Below are 24,040 nucleotides of genomic sequence, written 5' to 3' on the forward strand. Positions count from 1 at the left end.
CAGACTCTGACGATCGCAGTCGAAAAGAGAAGGAAAGAAGGAGGAATCCACTGCAATCGTCAGAGTTTGGTAGGTATGGAGGGGGGCCGTTCAGCGTAGCAGCAAAGCGGAGGAACCCCCGGTGGCTCGCGAGCCACCAGTTAGTCAACCCTGGTGTAGACTGTAGAGCAGGAGTGTCGAACTTCCCCACTCCGAGAGCCGCACGAGTCGGGCCCCGGGTCAGCCGGTTCCCCCACTTATTTTTCTCCAGACGTTGCACGAGACCCGGCAGGGAGAGAGCGCGGCTCCCGGAGGAGAAATTCGTCAGAGCGAAGTAGGTGTGGAGGGGGCCGTTCTCCTACGGAGCAGGCGAAGAGGAGAAGGAGCCACTGCGGCTCGGGAGCCGCTAGTTCGACACCCCTGCTGTAGAGTCTACACGTTGAAGCGTGCATCAGATTCGGGTCTTGCTCGCCAACCACGACGGTATACTGATACCTAACTATGTACGTGCAATGTACATTGATGCAAGCCGCTTTTGATGCCGAAACGTGGAAACCAATCTACAATCTGAGAGTCAACGTGTGCGTCGCACCATGCCCCAGCGTGTGTAGACCCGCTATATTACATAGTCACAAGTGCCGATAATTGTCACAAAACGGCATCGTACTTCCGCCACTCGTATTTACAGTAATCTCGTGCCGCTCGCGTGTACCTACTCTCGCGGATTGTGGTATCTTTTAGATGTTTCATGATTCTCGCAATTTATTTAGTACGATTGTAACGTGTTCAGGGGCGGATTTTGAGATTTTGCGCCCCAATGCTAACAAGCGTCTGCCGCTCTTTTCGTGTAATATCATTAAATGTTTTAATTTAAAAGAGTTGAGAGAATTTTAAAATTAATTCAACATGAGAACTCATATACGAGTTAATGCTAATTTGCTTCGTGAAAAAAAGTGAATTGTTTTTAAAGTTGGCCCAAGCCTCTGTGTTTAAAGATCGCCCTTCAGTTTCGGTGTTAGGGAAAATAGATAGGACATTTCATTTTAAAACGGAAATCTATGCTATAAAAGTTGCAAACAAAAGTATTCTGCTACCTTCTTCAATTTCTTTCGCCAAGAATTTGCCGCCACAGGCTGCAGCCTATTTTGCCTATGCATAGGTACGAACCCACCCCTGAACGTGTGACTTATGAGAGACGACTTAACTTGACATTTGAAATTGCCTTCGCATTAGGCAAGGCGTGGTAACTGGTTATGAAAATTTGATAATTACACTCATACAGGACCAGTATCTGCATCATTCGTTTCTCATTTCTACTGCGGAAACACAGTTAGAGCATCCCATATAAAGCGTTACGAGCTGCTTTCTCTGAAACTATTAAAATAGTCGCAGAATTTTCTTCTCAATTTTTATAGGCCAGTATAGTATTTTATATGGCCATAATCGCCGGACTTCCTGGACGGTGCAAGGGAGATGATCCCTTTGATTCTTTCTACATAGTGCGGCATATAAATTCTCGACTTTCCGGATAGATCATATCTAATTTAATAATATGTACCTGAAACGTGTTCTCGTATTGCACATAGTTAAAGAATCAAAGTGAAAAATATTTCCTGTGGGCAAGACTAGTTGATTTACTCGATCTATTCATCTTTAAGTACACGTAGAGCCGTCGTTTCTGGTAAGAAGAGTCATGCCTCAGCCAACGGATCAAATACCAAGAGATTATTGAATTAAAAGTTAATCTACATGTACAAGCGGAACGCTGATATGGAATCTTCATTCAATGAAATACAGTATTTATTACAAAGGGGTTAGTTTTATCTACAAATGGCGAATGATGAGAATTTTAAGTTCTATTGTCAGTTACATTCCTACGTTATACTCTCTTCGGTTCGATGGTTAGGAAAATACAAAAACATTGGCCAACATTGAAAGTATCAGTTGAAAACTCAACGTCGTCGTTTAACAACTGCCACGTACAATTTATAACCTCAACATCTCTTTAATCATTCAACATCAACGGTAAATCTTTTCGACGTCACTAAATTCTACGAAATAAATTAAATGAAAAAAAAATTACATTGATTTCTTGCACATGTAAGCGACTAGTCGCGACTTTTCGATCGATGCCGGGCTCGTGGCGTTTTTTCTTCTCCGTAACAATTAATCCTTGGAATCCCCCGATACAATTTTTAAGTACAATGCTGCATAATGAGTCGAACATGCATGACAATTGGTCCTGAAGAAATGATAGAACCAAATCCGGTTAGGATGGTGTACTTAAGCGTCCTCACGCGCGATAAGAAAACTGAATCGCGATTTCGATCTCAGGAGCGGACGATGTCGACACCGAGATCTAGAAGGGAATTCGAATGATATATCTAAAGATTTGCTTTCTCTACGTGCCTACAATTGCACACCTCTACTCTACAGATCCTACGTTATTTGCGTTGATCGGTTTATTTAATGTATATTTAATGAGTGCCTTTCTAGACTGCACGTGTAAATCGGTGTACCACTTTGCCGACTGAAACGCTGTCATCAGTATTAGTGTAAACCGTGGAACCACTGCAGGTAATCAAACCTTGTTACTTATATTTGTATTGTATTTTTTGTTTTTCCTGTGTGTTTTTCTAACACATAGGATGGCGTTTCAAGCATTTCGCTTATATTGCCCAACGAACGATAGTCCCATTTTTTCCTTTCTCCCTCCTCTCTCCTTCGGGTCCCAGCAGCAGCGACGCACCGGGAGACAAAGTGGTCGGTCACCCATCTTTCCCCCAGTACGCCGCCCCGTGATGTTTAACTTCGGTGATCTTACGGGAACCGGTGTTTCCATCACGGCCATGGCCGCTGGTACCTTGTTACTTATTGTTAGCAATTGCAAATGCTACCGGTAGAATAGTCCGCAATATTATCAGCGTTTTATAAGGTCTGCCAACTACGCACAATGGCTCACACTTGAAATCGTCCACCACATTTGCCTTTCTACTTTTATTTATAAAACGTAACATACAGGGTGGTCGTGGTAACAATCCGCGCGATTTTTTTAGACATTTGCGGTAAAAATGTTGCACGTATACGAAACTATATTTGTACGTGATGGGCACCAAATTGCTATAAAAAATGTGTCGGAAATCCTTTTCTTCTTTGTAAGGTTAAGGTCGTCTTGACTTCTTTTTAAATTAGACACGGTATTTTTTACCAGACCGACTCACAGTTGATACAAAAACGGGGTAAATAACTTGTAATATTATGACATCGACGCAATCTTGAGTCTCAATATTCACATCGAACGTACGGTTCGAAAATATTTTTAAAAAAAGTAACACCGACTTCAAATTAGTAGAAATGCACTGAAAAGTAAAAAATTAGCTTTTCTTTATTTAATCTATGGCTCTCCATTTGTTATGTCGGCGCCTCGTTATTTGCACTGTGTAATCCTGGCGCCAAGTTAAAAAAATTTAGAGTTATAGATTAAACAAGAAAAAACTTATTTTTTACTTTTCGGTGCAATTTTTTTTTGTAGTCGATTTTAATTTTCTTTAATTTGTTTATATTTTTTACCTTTTAGTTATTAAAATCTAGTAGGCCTACAAAAAGAGCTGCTCGCAAAAAAGAACCGTTTGCTAGAAACGGAAGATTTAAAAAATAAGCGACTTGATAGTAATAAAAATAGCACGATTTGCTTTCAGCAGCGAAAAATAGCACGCCGAGAGGCGAGGATCGTCATCGGATGATATCTACTATACATTATAACGCGTGCGCCAGAAAATTATTTAACGTCAAACAAAGTTAAAGTTAAAGTTAAAGTTAAAGTTAAAGTTAAAGTTAAAGTTAAAGTTAAAGTTAAAGTTAAAGTTAAAGTTAAAGTTAAAGTTACAGTTACAGTTACAGTTACAGTTACAGTTACAGTTACAGTTACAGTTACAGTTACAGTTACAGTTACAGTTACAGTTACAGTTACAGTTACAGTTACAGTTACAGTTACAGTTACAGTTACAGTTACAGTTACAGTTACAGTTACAGTTACAGTTACAGTTACAGTTACAGTTACAGTTACAGTTACAGTTACAGTTACAGTTACAGTTACAGTTACAGTTACAGTTACAGTTACAGTTACAGTTACAGTTACAGTTACAGTTACAGTTACAGTTACAGTTACAGTTACAGTTACAGTTACAGTTACAGTTACAGTTACAGTTACAGTTACAGTTACAGTTACAGTTACAGTTACAGTTACAGTTACAGTTACAGTTACAGTTACAGTTACAGTTACAGTTACAGTTACAGTTACAGTTACAGTTACAGTTACAGTTACAGTTACAGTTACAGTTACAGTTACAGTTACAGTTACAGTTACAGTTACAGTTACAGTTACAGTTACAGTTACAGTTACAGTTACAGTTACAGTTACAGTTACAGTTACAGTTACAGTTACAGTTACAGTTACAGTTACAGTTACAGTTACAGTTACAGTTACAGTTACAGTTACAGTTACAGTTACAGTTACAGTTACAGTTACAGTTACAGTTACAGTTACAGTTACAGTTACAGTTACAGTTACAGTTACAGTTACAGTTACAGTTACAGTTACAGTTACAGTTACAGTTACAGTTACAGTTACAGTTACAGTTACAGTTACAGTTACAGTTACAGTTACAGTTACAGTTACAGTTACAGTTACAGTTACAGTTACAGTTACAGTTACAGTTACAGTTAAACTTAAAGTTAAAAAATTTATTTGACGCTGAAATTGAAACGCTTGACGAATAAAAAAATAACTTTATTTGACACTCGACGAATAATTTTTTTAACTTTTATTCGTTATCCGAAATTTTTATTCGAATAAAAAGTTTGCCCATCTGTGACTAAATGTTGCCATGTGAACAGAATCACAAAAACTCCGAAGTCCGAGTCCGAATCACAAATAATAACGGACAATGACATTGGTGAAACATCACCAATAAACATATGAATACAAACATTGAAAAACACACGACGCAGTAACTTCAGAAGGTTGTAAGAGCAGCAATACTTAGAAATACTTAGAATTTCTCTACTATAATCGATTCTTTTAGCATTTTTTGGAAAAAGCAAAATAATATATAATACTTAAACCTGATACTATGTTTTACAACAATTTCCTATTGTTGAAACAAAAATAATATATTACGGTTTATTTGTTATAATAAGAAAAGAAACTTTACACATTTTCATACAATATTGACAAAAAATATTTATCTATTACCCACCACCCGAACCTAGCATAAAATTAGCTTCCTCCTCTACTAAATAATTTCTATTATTATTTTCTAAAGGAGTTGGACGAGGCATATTACAATGATTCCATCACTTGGAATCTGCATTTCTTTCATTCATTTAGCTAAATTCGTTTAAAGAAGCAAATATATTTTTAAGCTTTATCAATTTACTACGTAATTGCTGTACTTACAATCATCATGTTCAATATTAAACGTTGTAAACTAGTCACTTTCTTTCACAATAAATGAGCAATAAGCGACAATACAGGCAACTGGTAGCCACAGAAGATCAGCGTCGATTGTGACCTATTTAAACTGAAATATTCTACTCTCCGGGGAAAAAAATGAAACGTGCTACTTTTCGCTGCAGCGTTTGAAATGTGCGACTGCTGGTGGCGAAATATGAATCGTGCTTGCTATGGTGGTATACTCGGAACATGCTTGTTAAAGAGAAAACACACTGTTATCATGTCAGGCGAGCTCACGTGCAATCACATAAACTCATGTCACGGGCAAAAAGTGTGCAATGTCGTTTTACTTGGTATTTCAATGTATCCTCGTAAGACAAATGAAATGTGCTACTTTTCGCAACGCACGTCGATATATGTACTGTCCCGTGTATGAGCGCGATACGTGTCAAAATTCATGTTACAACAATGTACTAATGAAGGGTTAGAACAGTGTCCAGTATGCCCACCTTATTAAGTAGCGGACAGGTATTGAACGTAGTGTTTTCAAGCTATGATAGTGCAGGCATGCGATATATTCTGTACTATTCATTAATTCTGTCGGCAAAGTTGTACGTATGTATGTGCAGTGGTGTTTCAGATGGCTTAACGTACTTTTTCGCTGGACTAGATATAGTGCCTATCCGAGATATAGTAACTTAGGCGTGAAGCCCTTGAGCGGGGACTTACCTGACATCCTGCCGGGTACTGGCCGCTAAACGTGCCCCCCTACTACCTCTTGCAGGACTGTATTTAGAGAAGACCAGGACAAAACCGGGGCCCTAACAGAAAATAAATGAGAAATTGAAGGTACGGTTTATCATTATTAAAAGACATCAATTAAGCTTTGATTATTTTTTATATTGATTCATAAATTCTCCACTACTGTTCTAATACAGTACATATACCTTACTAAAATGTATTTGTATTTAATATGAGACAATTTTTAATAGCCAGTAGCGAAGCTTAATTGATGTCTTTTAATAATGATAAACCGTATCTTCAATTTCTGTTTTATTTTCTGTTAGGGTCCCGGTTTCGTCCTGGTCTTCTCTAAATACAGTTCTGTTAGAGATAGTAGGGGGGCATTTTTAGCGGACAGTACCCAGCAGAGTGTCGGGTAAGAGACCCCGCTGAGGGACATCACACCTAAGTCACTATATCTCGGATAGGCACTATACAATACTGCCCGGATAAAGGCTCGCGTGGTCGCGACCGAAAGCAAGCTCTTAACCAGAGTGAGATAGCGTTTCAGTCCACGCGTAACAGAATTCTATGGACGAGCCGTTCGATGAGTAATTCAAGTGGTCGCATAGTGAGTCGTGTACTCCTGAAACTTTCATGTTTTCTATTTTACATTGTATCTTCATTAAAGCGGTATGTATCAATGGACTTCCGAGGTGCTGCTGATCAAAATGAGTCCAAAGACGACGTTATTTAGGCTATTTTGTATGGTACAAGTTTCAAAATCAAATTACAAAATGTACAAAGCATTCTACTCTAGTATTGAATTTCAGCAATTCGTTGATGTCATTCTTATAGAAATATAATGAAAGAATAGATTTGTTGTATACATGATTATGCAGGCAACCCTTGGAGCACGTACGACTAAAAAGTTGGCAGCTGCCAAACTTTAAAGGACGCTGCAAACGGACTAGACCAAGGGCGTCCGGAGACTTTTTTCCAGGGGGGGAGGGGGACTTTGGGTGATGGTAAAGAAAAATATACCCCTCTTGCTTTTTTTAACCCATTTTATAGTGCCAATTTAATTACAAATTTAAAACCGAAATTTAAAAATATTCCCTTTTTTAATATAAACTTAATAAAGATCAGTTTTGAAAAATAAGCGATTTTTTCTCAAAAGCCAGGGGAGGGCAACTGCCCCTTTTGCACCCCCCTTCGGACGCCTATGGACTAGACGGTCTAGAATTAGTAGAATCTAGAACCTCTAGAATGATAAGCCTAATGACGTTTGCAGTAAATCAACCACTACTCCAAATTTTCATTTTTAATTTGCCATTATACCTAAGTATCTTTATAAAGATATTATCAATGGTTTTTTGAGGGATTTCCTACAAAAATAATACCAAACACGAAGTTATTCGGACTATTTTGCATATTTCGATACAGCAGTTCTAAATTCTGTAAATTAATTTTACATTCCGTGTCATTAAAAATAGTCCGAATATCGGCGGGTTTGGACTCTTCTGATCGGAAAAATATGAGGGATCCATTGGTAGGTACCACTTTCATAAGGATACAACGATAAATAAGTAGAATCTCACTATGAGTGGCTAGTTTATCGTCGAGAACTCATGTGCGATGGATCTATAGCCTGTGTGAACGAAAAATTGTTGGTTGGGGGGGGGGAGGGGGGCGTGTCGTATGATCCGCGAGCCTTTAACGGAGCGGTACTGTATGTAGACTGAGTGAAAATGAATCTCCGACGGGCCTGCAGTGAAACAGCTACGAAAGGCGGCATTCCCATTCCTATATATCACACAACGTTTGTGGCCGTTCTGGCAGTATTCGACTCATTGAGAAAATTATACAGAAAGCCCTTTTCAACGCACAGAATAGTCCCTTATGGATAGTGTATCTAATGTAAAATTTGTTTACATTCATACGCAAAATACTAATAGATAAACGTACATGCAGAATATACGTATTTAATGTGTAAAAATAATATGAATACTTGCACAAAGTGCGGAGAATACATTAAAAATCAACTAAATGTTCCACAATTTTTTCGTTATTTTGTTCTAGAGAAATATCCATTGTATACGCCCGCTATCGAACACGTATAAGGAAATTATATTTTGCGAAATTATGACTGAAACTATTTGATATTTAGGAAAAACTATTTTTATTTTTGCGATGAAGAAACGAATGCGTGTTGAAAAAGGCACTCTGTACTCTGTAGCACTATTTATTTAGAGTTTATGAATATCGTCCATAGTATTATATTAGCGTTAGTATAATTTTCGCATTAGCATTATTATAAGCGTAAACGTCGAAGTAACTTTGTTACAATAAAAGTGGGAAATTGAAACGAGTCGAATACTGCCAGAACGACCGCATACATCAGGGCTCTCCAGCGTAGGGGCCCCTCACGCGCCTGCTTCCCCTTCCAATCTTCCTCTGGCGTAGCGTGCCTTCCGTTGTCAAGGAGACCGCGCGACGCTACGAAGGCTGTCATGACGGATTAGGCCCGGTGGAGACGAGCGGTTTGCGTCAGTTTGCTGCCGCGGCAACCTTCCGAGCGCATTTTAGCAGAACACAAATTTATAGGAAGCAGTTCACACGGGACGCTAAGTGTTGCGGCTACTAGGCGGTATGTTTGCGTTGGTTATGGCGAACGCACGTATTGCTTCATGAACGCAGCGGCAAACTGACGCAAACCGCTCGTCTGCACTGGGCCTTAGCCAGGCTAGTGTCTCCGCGGTTAGCGTCGCGCGGTATCCCTGACAACGCGGACGAGAGTGGGAGAACCCCAAGCTCCCGCGGGAGCGACCTTGGAGAGCCCTGGCATACATATTCCCATAGACATATATAGACGGAGCGTAAGCTGAGGGGGGTGTAAGATTCGCGGTAAGGGGAGCGATACAGGCAAATCGGGTAACGCAGTGGTTATGTATACCGAATGCTTCCGAAGCTAACCTGACGTCGGGCCGACGTGCCTGTATCTGACTTCTGCCTTTTCCCCTCCAAGCCTACCGTTCCCCTCGCCGAAAGTCCCAGCTTCTGCTCCGTCTATATATGTCTATGCATATTCCCGACGCTGTGATCCGCGCCACAGAACATCGTATGTACTGTAGAGGTGTGCGGGTGCCCGACTTTTCGGGCTCGGGTCGGGTCGGGTAAAGTCGGGCGAGCTCGGACGGGGGCCCGGGACAGCCGGGCCTACGGGAAGACCGACTGTGTCGTGTGGCCGGATTACTTCGGGTAGCGCGATTGTGCCGAGTCGCCCGATTATTTCGGGTAATGCGGTGCTTGATAAGCTGATATACGTATTCAGCTTTTTTAAACAACCGAGTACTCGAAAAGCATGTACAAAATCTTTAACTATATGAAATTTTAGAATAAGATAATTTTCATATACATATGCTTGTATATTTTTATTACATACTACGAAATATCCAGAAAATATTGTTAATAATGCATTAAACTTCCTTTTTTTAATATCGTAATACTAAATACATGTTTAAAAACGCATATTTTCCGGATGCTTCATAGTATTTAATAAAAATATACAAGCATATGAATATGAAAATCATCTTATTCTAAAGTTTCATATAGGTAAAGGTTTTGTACATGCTTTTCGAGTACTCGGTTGTTTAAAAAAGCTGAATACGTATATGAACTTATCAGGCACCGCATTACCTGAAAAAAATCGGGCTACACGACACAGTCGGACTACCCGTGGGTCCGTCTGTCCCGGGCCCCCGTCCGAGCCCGCCCGACTTTACCCGACCCGACCCGACCGCTCGGGTACCCGACACATTCGGTTATCCGCACATCCCTAGTGTACTGGGCCCGGATGGAAAGAAGTCGGTCAAGAAACTCTAGGGTCCGAATAGTATATCCCTATTGGCCGGCGCGACAACGTCGACGAATACAAAGTAAGCAAACGGGACTCGGGCGGTGGGACCCAATGCGAGCGAAGAATCCCTTTTTCCCCTGTGACATTTCAACGGACTTCTTCTCATCCGAGCACAGTACCTATCATTGACGGGAATGCCGCGCTTCGTGCCTTTTTTCACTGTCTGAATGCGAATTTGTCCGAGATTCATTTTCGCTTGGTGTACAGAATTTGATCGGCGATCGTATTTTCGTTTCGAGTGTTCGACCGAACTGTTAAAAGGCCGAGAGGCGGTACAAAATGAAAGCACCGACAAAACAGTGATTTTGTCAATCCCTGTTTCTTTCTTCGCGATATAAAATTAATGCTCCATTAAGTTTTAATGCGATGTTTACAATAAGCTTAACGTCACGCGCCGTTAACGTAACGGTCGAAATGCGATGAAAATGTTTGTTCTTTTCGCAAGCAGCATGCGATGAACAAAAGATAACTCATAAACGCATTCGCTTTAAACACGAATTTTGTTATTGAAAATTTTAACCAAAACTTTCCATTAATTTGTTCTTTACTAGGTGTGCCTATATAATGAATTAAGTGAATCGAGAAGTATTCTATTCGTGGATTTAATAATGTACTTTATACGTTATATCTGATGAGCTCGTGTTTCTTCACCTCGAATTTCAAGTAACATTGGCTTGTTCTTACGTTAAAAGTCAGCAGTGACAATTCGTGATAATTTATTCAGGTTTTCCAAGTGTAGTTCATACAGTACGGCGGGTATACGAGCGAATATATCATTGATTCTGTGAAAATGCGACAAAAGTTTCGCACTTGGATTTCGTATTTCTTTCCTTTTTTCTGAATGATTTTTTGCGTGTTTCTTTTTTTACACAAGCTCGCATTCGATCTTGCTGTCAGCGTTTTCCCTGCGACAAGAATCTTTAAATCATAAACATTACGGACCTATTGAATACATCTGACACTTTCCGTGGTAGGTACATTACTTTTAGGAATGATTAACCTCATGACTAATGTTGTTATCAGTAATGATATCATTATATGAATATTACAACTCGATTGCGTGAAATATTATATGGACCATTGCGCGAGACTTAAAGTAGGTATATGCTTACATACACGTACTACGCTGAAGGAGCAGCAGCAGAACGAAAAAGATCGTGTCGGATGAGACTGATTTGTCCTAGTGCTACGATGAAACTGGAATGGACTTATACACGTGGTTATTAAGCACTGGAGTCTTTGAAATATTCAGGGCGCGATACATATATATGTACAAACTTCCTATGCGTTGTTAACAACGAGTGACGGGGAAATTGAAGAAGCTTTAAGCTCGTTTACATGGGATTTTTCGTTCACTAATAAAGTCACAAACTACATGTAGTAACAGTCGATTTATACTGACGAGAACGTCTGTGGGTGCGACGCGTCGGTTATCTTCTCTCGGGGGCGTCTAATAAAGTGCTTTTTCCTTAGTTTAAAACACATGACCACGCAAAAACGCTATTATTATTATTGTACCAATCCACCTGTTTTCTGTTTTTTTTATCTCTCTTTCAGTCGAACTCGAAGCTTTAACATCAACGATGCAATAAAATATATATGATTTTTTTTTTATAGCAGTTAAACTCAGTTAATATTGCACACAGTCAGTTTTCTAAGAAACGATTTTTATATTTTCTCAAAAGATACATATAGTATATAATATATATGTATGTAATGACTTGTGGATCTCGAGACATTCGTAATTGTTTCGACATAGTGCATTTTTTCGGATCCTTCCTGTCCAATTCCCAAAATATGTAGAGAATCGCCGTGTACTTGCCACTACTCTCATATTTTTAGTATGCTCATCATCCCAAAAATACATCAGCGAAATGATAACGCAAGTCATACAGGGTCAGCGTTTTATCCTGCAACCCGCGCTCGCGCGAACTTGTAAAATGGCAACAGCGCCTCACGGACGCACTCCACTGCAACCATGCACCGGTCCAGCGGAGAGCTGCCAGCGCCCGCTGGACGGCAGTGAAACAATGACATTAACGGAAGCCGGTATTGGGAAATATTGTGACAGCGCCATCTACTAAAGTAAGCTCTGTAATCGGGTGAATCACGTTACAGGACCGGTGTCACACAAGTATTGAAATATTGCAATAATGTTTTTGTCATTAAATAGTCTGTTAAATTTTACAAAATCCATAATCAAACAGTCGAAATTCCCAATAGTGCCAAATAACAGGTGACAACTAACCAGATTAGACTGCTTTAATTTTCGCCACCAGGTGGCGTAGCGGAAATAAGAAAATGCCAATAGGCGTGGCGTTGAGTAGCTAAAACATTCAGACCAAAAAATTCTAGAAACACCGCTATAACCAAAGACACGTCCCATTAGTTACCCCTTACGTCTGATCTAGGTATGCACTGCATTAAGGATAAAATCATAAAAAAGAAAACCAGAACAATAGATTCTAAGGTCTGCTGAACTAACACATAATTGAATAAAAATTTAATTTCTCAATTTCTGAAAGTTATGATACAAAAAAAACTACCCTCTATTGTTTATCGACACCACGAATTTAAAAAACAGCATTAAATACAGTATCAAATAAACAGTTTGCAAAAGCTTTTTACAACACTTATAGTTAAAAAAAAATGATAAAAGAAAAATTAAGTAAACGTAAAATATTTTAAATTATCCATTATTAAGAGAGAATAATTTTTCCTCATTTTCGGCGCAAATTGCATTCCGATATCTTTTATAGTTCAAAAGTTATACGAAAAAGGCCCAAAAATTTTCAACCCCAGCCGGGAAATTCTGAATAGCTCTTTGCGACGTTAATTTGAAAGAGACCATCCCAAAATTCTCGAAGCTCGGGCATCAGTGCTGTCCAGCGGTCGCTGGCAGCTCTCCGAGCGCCGGGACGGTGCATGGTTGTAGTGGAATGCGTCCGTGAGGCGCTGTTGCCATTTAACCTGTTCGCGCGAGCGCGGGTTGCAGGATGAAACGCTGACCCTGTAGAATCTGTAAGCCCGTTACGTTTTGATAAACAATAACTGTATTTTCATATACATATAATATACAGGGTATTTATACAAATGTGAGGCATGCTTTCAGAATCGGTTCTTCTATTAATTTTGCCGTTATAAGCATTTTTATATTCCATACAACACGGATCCAAAATGCCTATTAAAGTGGCATTTAACGAGGCCCAGCTATGTTTCCGCGGATCGATATATTGATTATCCATTTCGCCATTGTTTTTTTAACCTTTCAGCTACTATACGCCACTATAGTGGCTTTCGTCTATGCCATCTTTTGGAACGATACGCCACTGTAGCGGCATTGACACGCAGTTCGCGGAAAGTCTCTCCGTAAAGAGGCACAGCTCTGCGGTCAACCCTGTTGCAGCTAAAAAGTTAAAGGCGAGAAGCAAAGGGTATGAATGAAAAATGTAATATAGGTACATATTAGGCCAACTGACGAACGCGAATATCAGCTGGTTGCCCTTTACAATTTATATGGAAAATGTAGGCAGTCCGGGCCGCTGTTTCACGGAACATAAAAATGCTTATAGCTTCAAAACTAAGCATTATCGGACATATGCATATACCAATTTTTTTTATTATTTTGGCGAGTAGAATCGATACTGATAAATTGTCCCAAATTTTTATGAACACTCTGTATAACACGTGGTAAATATTTATATATAGGGTATTCAGGAACGGATAGTAGAAAATGAAATGGGCGATTCTACGAGGCAAAATAGGGTGAAAATCAAGAGTAAGGAAATTAAAAAAAAAAATTAGGTGAGAAACGCTTGAAACTAGAGCTGCTACTTTTTGACCCGTCGGGTACCCGGCTACCCGGAACAACTTCAAGCCATTGAATGTGGTATTGCTCGATCATTTTTGGCTAACATTAAACAGTACCACAGACAATAAAACATTCAATTGCTTGAAGTTGTTTCGGGTAGCCGGGTACCCAACCGGTCAAACAGTAACAGCTCTACATGAAACCCGGCAGGTTAGCGATCAGCAGCTCGCGTTGCGTTGGTCGGTAAGGATGGGTAGCAAATTACCTCGTAGAAGCAGTAATAAGTGTGTCGTTGTTTTTTCATGGCGCCTGTACGCAGCTCTACTGATCTACATACATGTTACATCTTACTGCTTCAGACGTTTCTGACCCGAATTTTTAAACATTAATAAATAAAAACTAAAAACCAAAGTCTCCACCGCGATTTCGTTACACTTGATTTTCGTCTCATTTTGTCCGGTGTAATCGGCCATTTAATTTTCTACTATCCGTTGCCAAACACCCTGCGTAATACATACATATATGTATATATACGAATATGTTTACAGTTTCACATATACGTGCATGTATATTTCGAACGTAGACGCGGAAGCACGGAGAAATCGAACGTCCGTGGACCGATATACACATTACGTATGTATTATGTACACCGCTCGTTTCGTGGTACGCCCTATTCTGTTGAAGATTCCGCATCTTCGATATTGAGAACCTGTCAGTCGAAACGGTTGCTCATCTTTCATCCTCGAGCTTCATTCGCAAACACACCTCCATACGCGCATCCATCGATTATAACAGTTTTCTCGATAAAACAGATAAACTACTAATAGTACTAAAATTATTATAATCGAAGAATGCTGTTAGAAAAAATCATTCGTGGCGCCTGCCTGCGATTAAAACTGTAGAAGCAAGTGTTTCTCATTGCTCTCCTGTCTCAGGCGGTAAAAAATGTTAAATCGCTCGCCAACGCCATCTCTCGTTACGAATGACAGAGTTCCCTGTACAGGTAGCGCATAGATAGTCTAAGGTCGTTATTGTACGAAGATATCGCGATCAAAAGCATTGTCTCTTTGCATCAGAACAGAAATGAATATACTTATTGCTTCTTACTCAACGTAAATATGTATTAAACGAACGTTAAATAATTACAGCGAAGTAATAAAAACAATTAATTATTTGTTGCGTAACATAAATACTACGTCGAGAACTAAAAAAAGCTGGAGTACCTTAATTATTCGTGACAACAAATATTTTCATTTCATAACTGTTAGGTACATGTATTGATTACAATATAATCGTCGTTGCTATAATTAACAGTATGTTTTTGGTTTGCATGAACACAACTATCGATCTGTACAAATGTTGTTAACGTTTTTCGAAAAAAAAAACAAACATACACGACTACTTATGCAAATTCAAGTCACAATCTATGTCGTATACATTATATATCTATACATATATGGATTATATACTATATACATACAATATATAGTATATGTATAAATATAAATATATAATTTCTAATAAGATTAGTAACATTAGCATTTTATCAAACACTTTACCAAAACGTGTCTGCGGTTAAACGGTAAAAGAAACATGCTACTGGAGTGTGTCCAGATATTATCGTATTTGGAAGTCGAAACACGTGTTTGCAAATATTCAATGTTTCATCGAGATACCTCGAGGAGGACGTGTTACTTGAAGTCGTTCAATTTTACACCTACAGAGAGAAGTATAATAGATATATACGTATATACAAGACACTACACTCCATGAGAACATATTGTTAATTCTAAAACCATTGTGGTATTTATTGTTATTTAATTAGTTAATGGATTATTAATATCTACTAAGTATTTATTTCCTTTTCTCTTTTCTTATTTGTTCTCTCTTTCTCTCTCTCTCTCTCTCTCTCCCTCTCTCTCTCTCTCTCCCCTCTCTCTCACACACACGCGTTTCTCTCTCACTCTACCTTTCGCTCTCCCTCTCCCTCTCCCTCTCCCTTTCCCTCTCCCTCTCCCTCTCCCTCTCCCTCTCCCTCTCCCTCTCTCTCTCTCTCTCTCTCTCTCTCTCTCTCTCTCTCTCTCTCTCTCTCTCTCTCTCTCACACACACACACACACACACACACGCGCGCGCGTTTCTCTCTCACTCTACCTTTCGCTCTATCTTTCGTACTGTCTTACTGTTTCTTTTATTCTCTGCTTGTTTTCCTGCAAGATTATTTCTGTGAGTAAGCAATCGATTACTCGGGGAGATCGTTGTTTCCCTTTCTCCATCTGTTTTTCTTACTTTTCTGTTCAGCTCTTGCGTTTCTATCTTTCGTCCATAGAAATCCTGCCTCGTACGGGATATATCCTCCGAGGATATCGTTGGAAAATATATATATATATGTCGAGTGGGGCGAAAGCGAACGAAACGGAACGAAACGGAAAGAAATGCATCTGTACATTTGTCGTATCTGCTTAGAACCTTTGGTGTGCATTACCTTAATTGAACATACTCTCAATGGTCTTAGTCCTTCTTGTCGGCGTCTTCAGGATCCTTCAGTGTGTGCCATTGAGCAATAGGACGTCTCGGGGATGCCAACATGTCGGACCAGTGTCTCAACTCTGTTCCGCTCGCGTTGTACCCCAAGACGACCTTCCCAATGGGTTCTGAGGTGCCGATACGATCGTAGTCAACTACCGTCACCACCAATTGCACTTTCTAGACGCGAAACAACATATTAATGTATTAACTTACGGGCAAAAATATCACCATAACTTCCGGAGTATAAGGATCTAGAGACGATGCTGCATAAGCCGTAGCATCCAAAAGACATTACCTTATACATACTAGCGTAAGGTAAATGGCCCATTCATCATTAATGTCCGAATATAAGATCATTCAAAAAGAAAAAGAAAACAAGAGGAAAGTTCTCATGAAATTGTGTTATCAAGAATATTGACTAGACACTATGAGTTTCCGCTAAAAACTACGTACATATAATACGTGCTAAAAGTTTGGAGGCAGGGGAGTTTCTTACTAAAGTAAAGTCCTACCGACTTTATCAATTTACAAATTAACACTTTGTGTGGTGCTGATGTACATTCACACCCAGGGCATTGCCATCCTGTACATCAGGGGTGCTCAGGGAGCCATTTTTAGCGCCTAGCTGCGAGCAACCCGCCTGTCCCGTTGCTAAGGTTGGAATCGGTGAGGCGAACTGCAAATAGCGTACGTGCATTTGGTATGACTTGAACCCAGCTATATACACTACTGCAGTTCTCCTCACCGATTCTAACCTTAGCAACGGGACAGGCGGGTTGCTCGCAGCTAGGCGCTAAGAACGGCTCCTTGTGCACCCCTGCTGTACATGGTTTTGGAAATCCCGCGACGTAAAAACACGCCGACGCCACTCAAAGTGTTAAATTGATTTGTAAGAAGGACCTGCGGATTTAAAATTATATTATATTGGAAGGTATTAGTTTTAATAAACGGTAATTTGGGCACAGGTGGTGGCCGACAATTCATACCGCCTGACACCACGCGATCCATCGCGTCTCGAAAAGGTGTCTCCTCTATTATACATTTGAATAAGTTCATTTCAACGATGTATCAGTGGCCAGCGTACATACTATAACGCCAGGTCTACACCGAGTGATGCAAACAAATGTTGGCTTTTACTGTTTGCAAATAATACTTTGAGATAAATGTGAGTTAACGCTTAGAGTATGTCTACACCAAATGTTCACTAACACTTTTGGAGAAAATTCCTCGATAAAGTTACACAATCAATTTCAGTTTTTCTCAACTCCTTTAGCAGACACTTTTAAATTATTCCAAGATCATGCCATACATCCTATTCCTTTACTATATTTTTATTCTTTTCCACCTATATGTCATAGGCATTCTGTTTCTCAAACTGTTTAATCAACTGTGTTTAACATTGTTATTTCCCCGTCAATGTTACTAATTACCTATAAGTAGCTGATTCACCTTCTAGTTTTCAATAAGATTGTTAGCTAAGGGCTAGGCTACACATACGACTGTAAGTTGTACGACAGTCGTGCGCAAATCCTGTGACAGTCGGCCCGACATTACGACTCAACTGTTTTTGTCGCTGGGTGCGCGTAGACAGCCGACATTCTATCGTTGCTAATCTGTCTTTTGAAGGGATTGCGCGTTTCAGTTCTGTGTTTTGACAAGTAATATAGGGCCTTAACAAACTCAAAAGTTTATCCTAACTTTGTACCCTCATTCTAAAGTAAGCAAAAAATTTGAATATTTTTTTAATGTTTCGAACATAGTATAAAATTTTCCTTTTTGAAGACTTTCACTGTATAATGGATGAATCCAGTATCTTCGTTTTATTTTATTCTTCCTTATGATTTTAAGTCGAATAGCAAGCGCACAAAATGCGGCTAGAGGAACGTAATCCATGTCTACTTCTCCTCAACGTCACAGACCTACTGATTTTCAGAACGGCAGAACGACACTTTTGTCGTTTGTGTGTCCACACCCATATACAATGCATTGACCACCGACAATCGGCCGACTTAAAAATCTAAAGCAGTCGCAGGTGCCCGCCGACTGAACGACTGATCGTTGTCCTGTCGTCTCTGTGTGCGCGTCTCCATATGTTATGTAGGCCCTGGCATAAACGACACGACTGTCGTACGACTTAAAGGCTCCCCCAAACCAACGCATAAATCCGCTCCGCACCGCGTATCAGATAAGGCAGCAGTTTTTTTATACGTGGTGGCTTATGGGCAGTGTTTTCTGCCCTGCGGCGGATCCGCTCCGCGCGGCGAAATTCGGGTTGGTTTGGGGGAGCCTTAACACTACCCATAAGCCACCACGTATAAAAAACTGCTGCCTTAACGCTCCCCCAAACCAACGCGAACATTCGCTCCGCGCCGCGGATCAGATAAGGCAGCAGTTTTTTTATACGTGGTGGCTTATGGGCAGTGTTTTCTGACCCGCGGCGGATCCGCTCCGCGCGGCGAAATTCGGGTTGGTTTGGGGGAGCCTTAGCACTACCCATAAGCCACCACGTATAAAAAACTGCTGCCTTAACGCTCCCCCAAACCAACGCGAACATCCGCTCCGCGCCGCGGATGAGATAAGCCAGCAGTTTTTTTTATACGTGGTGGCTTATAGGCAGTGTTTTCTGATCCGCGGCGGATCCGCTCCGCGCGGCGAAATTCGGGTTGGTTTGGGGGAGCCTTAGCACTACCCATAAGCCACCACGTATAAAAAACTGCTGCCTTAAGGCTCCCCCAAACCAACGCGAACATCCGCTCCGCGCCGCGGATCAGGTAAGGCAGCAGTTTTTTATACGTGGCGGCTTATGGGCAGTGTTATCTAATCCGCGGCGCGGAGAGGATATTCGCGTTGGTTTGGAGGAGCCTTAAGGTTGCTGTTCCAATGGGCGGCTGGCGACAGCGCCACTAGTGTAAAGGCTGCCGTTCCAATGGGCGGCAGGCGACTGCGGGTGATGACTGCGGCTGGCGACTGCGCCACTAGTGTAAGGGAGAAGTATCTGTTTCTCCCTTGCACTAGTGGCGCAGTCGCCAGCTGCAAATGGTATTTCCTATACCTAAGCGTCAACGTCATGGCACCACCAGTGCAACGACGCGCCGCACAGGCCCTTTTTGAGCACTTGAAAACAGGGTCTATTGTTGTATGGGGTCACGAGGACCGTCGAAGACAGTGAAAGACTAGCCTTTTTTTATATGTACATCGTGCTCTGTTTATCTGCCGGATTGAAGAAGTCAGTGACATTTGGGTGTTTCTTTTAAGATATCGGAATGAAATTTATAGTAAAAAATAGGATAAAACTATTGCTTTCTAATGATATATAATTTAATATTTTTTACATCTATTAATTTGTTTGTTCTATTTTTTAATTCAAACGTGATAAAAAATAGACTGTTTATTTGCTACTTTATTAGTGGTTTAAGTCGCACGTTGGGGAAACTTTCCGTTTTCAAGTTATAAGGAAAAGTCGAGTAGTAAGGGAAGTAGCCGAATATCGTTTTGTTTAAATTAATAATCACCGATAATTACTGATATTTTTTCAATGGGTTTCTTATGGAAAAAGAACTGTATGTAACTAATTATTTGCTATTACTTTAAAAAATCGATTTAAAATTCTGCACAATACGAAAAATTTAATATGCGTTTACACGCAGATCAGATGTAGCCGTCATGATATTTTTACCCTTTTTTATAAGAGCGTATATTATTAGTTTACAAGAAATATATAAAAAAAACATAATTCCATAAGTTTTGAATTCTGTCTTCTTTCCTTATTTCTGGATATTCTGTCCGAATGTGACGATGGGTTGCAGTGCGGCTAGAGTCGCTAGACTGCTTCTGGAGGAGTCGGGCGGCAGCCGCAGTGCGACTAGGAGGTTCTGCCGTTATGGCGGAAAACAAACACTCATGGCATTGTGTTGTGTCACGAGTAGCCTAGGCGGCTCATGAACCAGACGCGCAGAGACTATAGCAATCCCGGCGCGGCCGCAGCAGTCGCCAGCTGCTCATTGGAAACGCCACCTTTAACAGTCGTATGTGTAGCCTAGCCCTAACGCTTGCGACCATCGCGCACGCTCGTCGCGCACGCAGTGTTCCATCTCGCTCCCCCCTTCAGCCAGAAAGAAGCGAGAAACGAACACTCGGAATTAGGGCACCGTTCACGATACGGGCTCAACGCCGGTCCTAACCAGCAAGCCGCTAACGAGACAATACTGTACCTACATGTTTCTATGTAGAAATAAAGTAACTTCATCACGTCATATTCTCCTTTATCAGAACCTTATCTAAAATAAATAATTCTATATTTTACGTGTCAGTTGTAGAGGCTTACATTAGCCTGTAACACTATCAATTTTATGTTCCGTGTACTTCATTGAAATTGTTGTGTTCTTGTGTCGATGAATATTCTCAAAATTGTATACTCTTTAAAACTGTTAAAGAAGCTGCCAATGAATTAAGTATGGCAGATTTACTAAAGAAACATTTTTAATTTTAAATCTTAATTATTTTGTAACACGTATATGTATAATTTCGCGTTTCCACAAAGTCGAACACGAACAAAAACATTGTTCGCGTACGTTTTCGCCTGTTCCTGTCGTGTCCACACCGCTGCAAACATGAATAAAACTCAGCATACGAATCGTATGTGAATTCGCCGTGGTGGAAACGCGGCATAACACATACATTCATGTGTTTCGTATTTTTAACGAAAAATTAAAATAACCAATCCAAATATACCGTGACAGCTAATATGGGCATTTACCTTACGCATTTACTATAAGGAAGTAAAAGCAACGTATGTTTAGGAGAGGAGGTTCATAAAAATTGAATTTTCGAATTAAAAAGATACTGTTGCTTATGCTTATGATTTAAGATTTCATTAGTATTTTACCTGTGGAAATTATATGAAATGTAAAATAGTAAGAAGAAGTATGAGTTTGGTTAGGACAGCGTAAATTCTCTGATGACTTGGGGTAGTAATAAAAAACATATATTCGCAACAGATATAGAATAATTTGAACCTTTCCATTTACCAAAAATGGCATACCCATTATCCAAATTTAGGAATGAATTAGACATGCACAAATAAATAATGGACAAAGTTCATTTAGACATTTATCGTGTCTGATCTTATTAGCTAACAAGGGGAGGACGCCATGTGATAGACATCGATTTTGATGAGCCTTAGCACGATGGATCTATGTCGAAAATAAATAAATAGGTGTCCGAGCGCTTTAGCCAATAGGCCTTAATAATAAACATATTTACATGTAAATTATTGAAAATTTCTTAGGGGCCGTGGGGTTTTAGTGGGTAAAAATCCCACACTACCCTGGCATCCCCGGGGGATGCCCCTCTGGAGGGGTCGGGGTGCCTTTTAAAGATTTCCCCAAGTTAAAAAAAATTGTAAAATAAAAATTTATAAAAAAAATTATATAAATTTATTATATATAATTTTTTTTAACGTGGAGATATCTTCAAAAGGCAACCCAACGCTCCCAGAAATAAATCTCCCGCGGGCGCCAGGGTAGTGTGGGATTTATACCCGCTAAAACCCCACGGCCACTATGAATTTTTTAATAATTTACATGTAAATATATCTATTATTAAGGCCTATTAGTTGAAACACTCAGACACCTATTTACTTATTTTCGACATAGATCCATCGTGCCAAGGCTCATCAAAATCGATGTCCATCACATGGTGTCCTCCCCTTGTAAGTTGCAGTCGTTTTTATGATCCAATTCTTGTTACAACTGAGCTTGTATAACTGATTTTAAAAGTGAAGTGGTGCGTGAAATGGATTACCACACTCGTTTTAATATACACAAAATAGTGGTTTTCGTTAAGATAATACTTCGTACAAATCGAGCATTACATGACTTAGACAAATTGCCACGACCCGGTACCATGAAGAGGAGGTCAAGAAGTGAAGTCCGCGCCGTTTTCGGAGGGCTATTAACCCTACGTTGACACTCTGGGTGTGAGCCACCCATAAGCTGATTTTGACGCTCTGTACCTTCTATATGCCAAATGAATACCTTTTCTCCAAAGCTGACTTACAAACTATTTTTTCTCTCAAAATATTATATCCAAGCAACACCTCTGTAGATTTCTAGCTTTTAATATTGAAATTTGTAAAAGTTATAACTATTTAAAGATTTTCTTCGTTTTTCCTCGACATGTGGTAATCTAGAATTTGTTTACAAAAACTGTGATTCAATTTTAATAAAAAAAACTATTGGAATATATTCTAGAGACCTTAAAACTGATCCATGATTTTTTTTATGACAATGGGATTCTTTAGATGATAATGGCAGTTGTTCAAAATTTGCTCTGGGTGTGAGCCACCCAGGTATGTCAAAGTTGATCGAAGAAGGCGGTGTGTCAACGAAGGATTAATACTGACTTGTGCGAATCTGGCAGGCAGATGTGTAATTCGGCTATAGTCCGAATCACCCAGGACCTCGGGGAAATACCCGAAAGAATGCCGAAAATACGAAAGTTCCTTTAGCTGAGAACGGAGGAATGATAACGACGAAACCGTTACAAATGAAAAACCTAAGTAGTACCTAATTAGCTAGAAATTAATTAGGCCCGTATCGAAGCCCAAGATGAGTACTTTCTTTGAGCACAAACCTCTGTGAACTCAGTTTGTAACAAAGGTTATTGAAAGACAGAAACATTTGTAATTTTGAGATAAGTTTAGATGGGAAAAATATTTGTAGAAACTTTTTCCATTTTTGTTTGCCACAATGAAAGTTATACCCACATGTAGAGAATATAGAAAATACATGTAGAACATATAGAAATATATGATTTTTAAGTTCATGCGATTTTAAAGGATTGAATGCACTGTAGATAATACTGTATAAAAAATATGGCGAAAAACCTTACAATCCGGAAGTATGGAATTTCTAAGTTTAAAAAGCTAAATTGAAAGTTAACTCTTTCATAAGGTCAAGGATATGCGGAATATAATTAAACGATTTCTTTCTTAATAATTTATAAGATATAAAAATATTTTTTTAACATTCCTATTTTTAATGATTAGAAAACTTATTCATATTAACAGAAATATAATAAATTGCTAACACCTTATGAAGAGCTAATTAATACATTACACACGGACCATCTATTTTTACATATATCATTATTCTTGCTATCTTATACACTATATTCACAATATTACTTTACAGTTTACAATATACTTTTTAACTAGCAATTTATAAATGCTGCAGTTTAATAAATTTCTATTGTTTGCACCTACCATATATTTCTTTTTATCTAAATAAAATTCGAGATGTCCGCATGTAATGGATAAGCATAACTATCTGCTCTTTATATCATTAGGATACAAGCATAATAATAAATAAAATTATTGTAACTATTTCTGTCTACAGTGTAGAGCGGGCCTGTTCAACTGAGCTGTGGGGAGCAAGAGCGTTCTCGATTGCTCACGGGCAAACCTAAGAGCAACACCGCGGGCTGTTCCCCCACCCTATGGCCACTAGTTGCCGCAGTGTGCGTGCTTGTAAGGCGGGACTCATGACGATCAGGGGTTGGCTCATTGCTAGCTCTAAAGGCTCCCATACAGGAGCCGCTCGTGAATTGCAGGTTCGGCGAGCAAGC

At 39.6% G+C, this 24,040-nt stretch overlaps 1 protein-coding gene and 1 long non-coding RNA gene across 9 annotated transcripts in view; one reads left to right on the forward strand and one right to left on the reverse strand.

Annotated features, from left to right (window-relative positions):
• The window catches only part of LOC143369815 (uncharacterized), a 230,457-nt gene that overhangs the window by 141,480 nt on the left and 64,937 nt on the right, over positions 1–24,040 (forward strand). The gene's annotated exons all lie outside the window — the stretch shown is intronic.
• The window catches only part of Syt1 (synaptotagmin 1), a 78,399-nt gene that overhangs the window by 10,182 nt on the left and 44,177 nt on the right, over positions 1–24,040 (reverse strand). For 4 of the 8 annotated variants that reach the window (XR_013085481.1, XR_013085480.1, XM_076814101.1 and 1 more), the window contains exon 9: positions 16,371–16,591. Coding sequence is in view for 3 of the 8 variants with exons in the window: in XM_076814101.1 (XP_076670216.1) it covers positions 16,397–16,591 (195 nt within the window). In the remaining 5 variants the exon portion in view is untranslated. Of the gene's footprint in view, positions 1–13,420; positions 16,592–24,040 lie in introns of those variants that run through there. The other 4 variants (XR_013085482.1, XR_013085477.1, XR_013085479.1 and 1 more) reach the window with 2 other exon arrangements.

The sequence above is a fragment of the Andrena cerasifolii genome, chromosome 6 (assembly GCF_050908995.1).
Source record: "Andrena cerasifolii isolate SP2316 chromosome 6, iyAndCera1_principal, whole genome shotgun sequence".
In the NCBI taxonomy this organism is placed as follows: domain Eukaryota; kingdom Metazoa; phylum Arthropoda; class Insecta; order Hymenoptera; family Andrenidae; genus Andrena; species Andrena cerasifolii.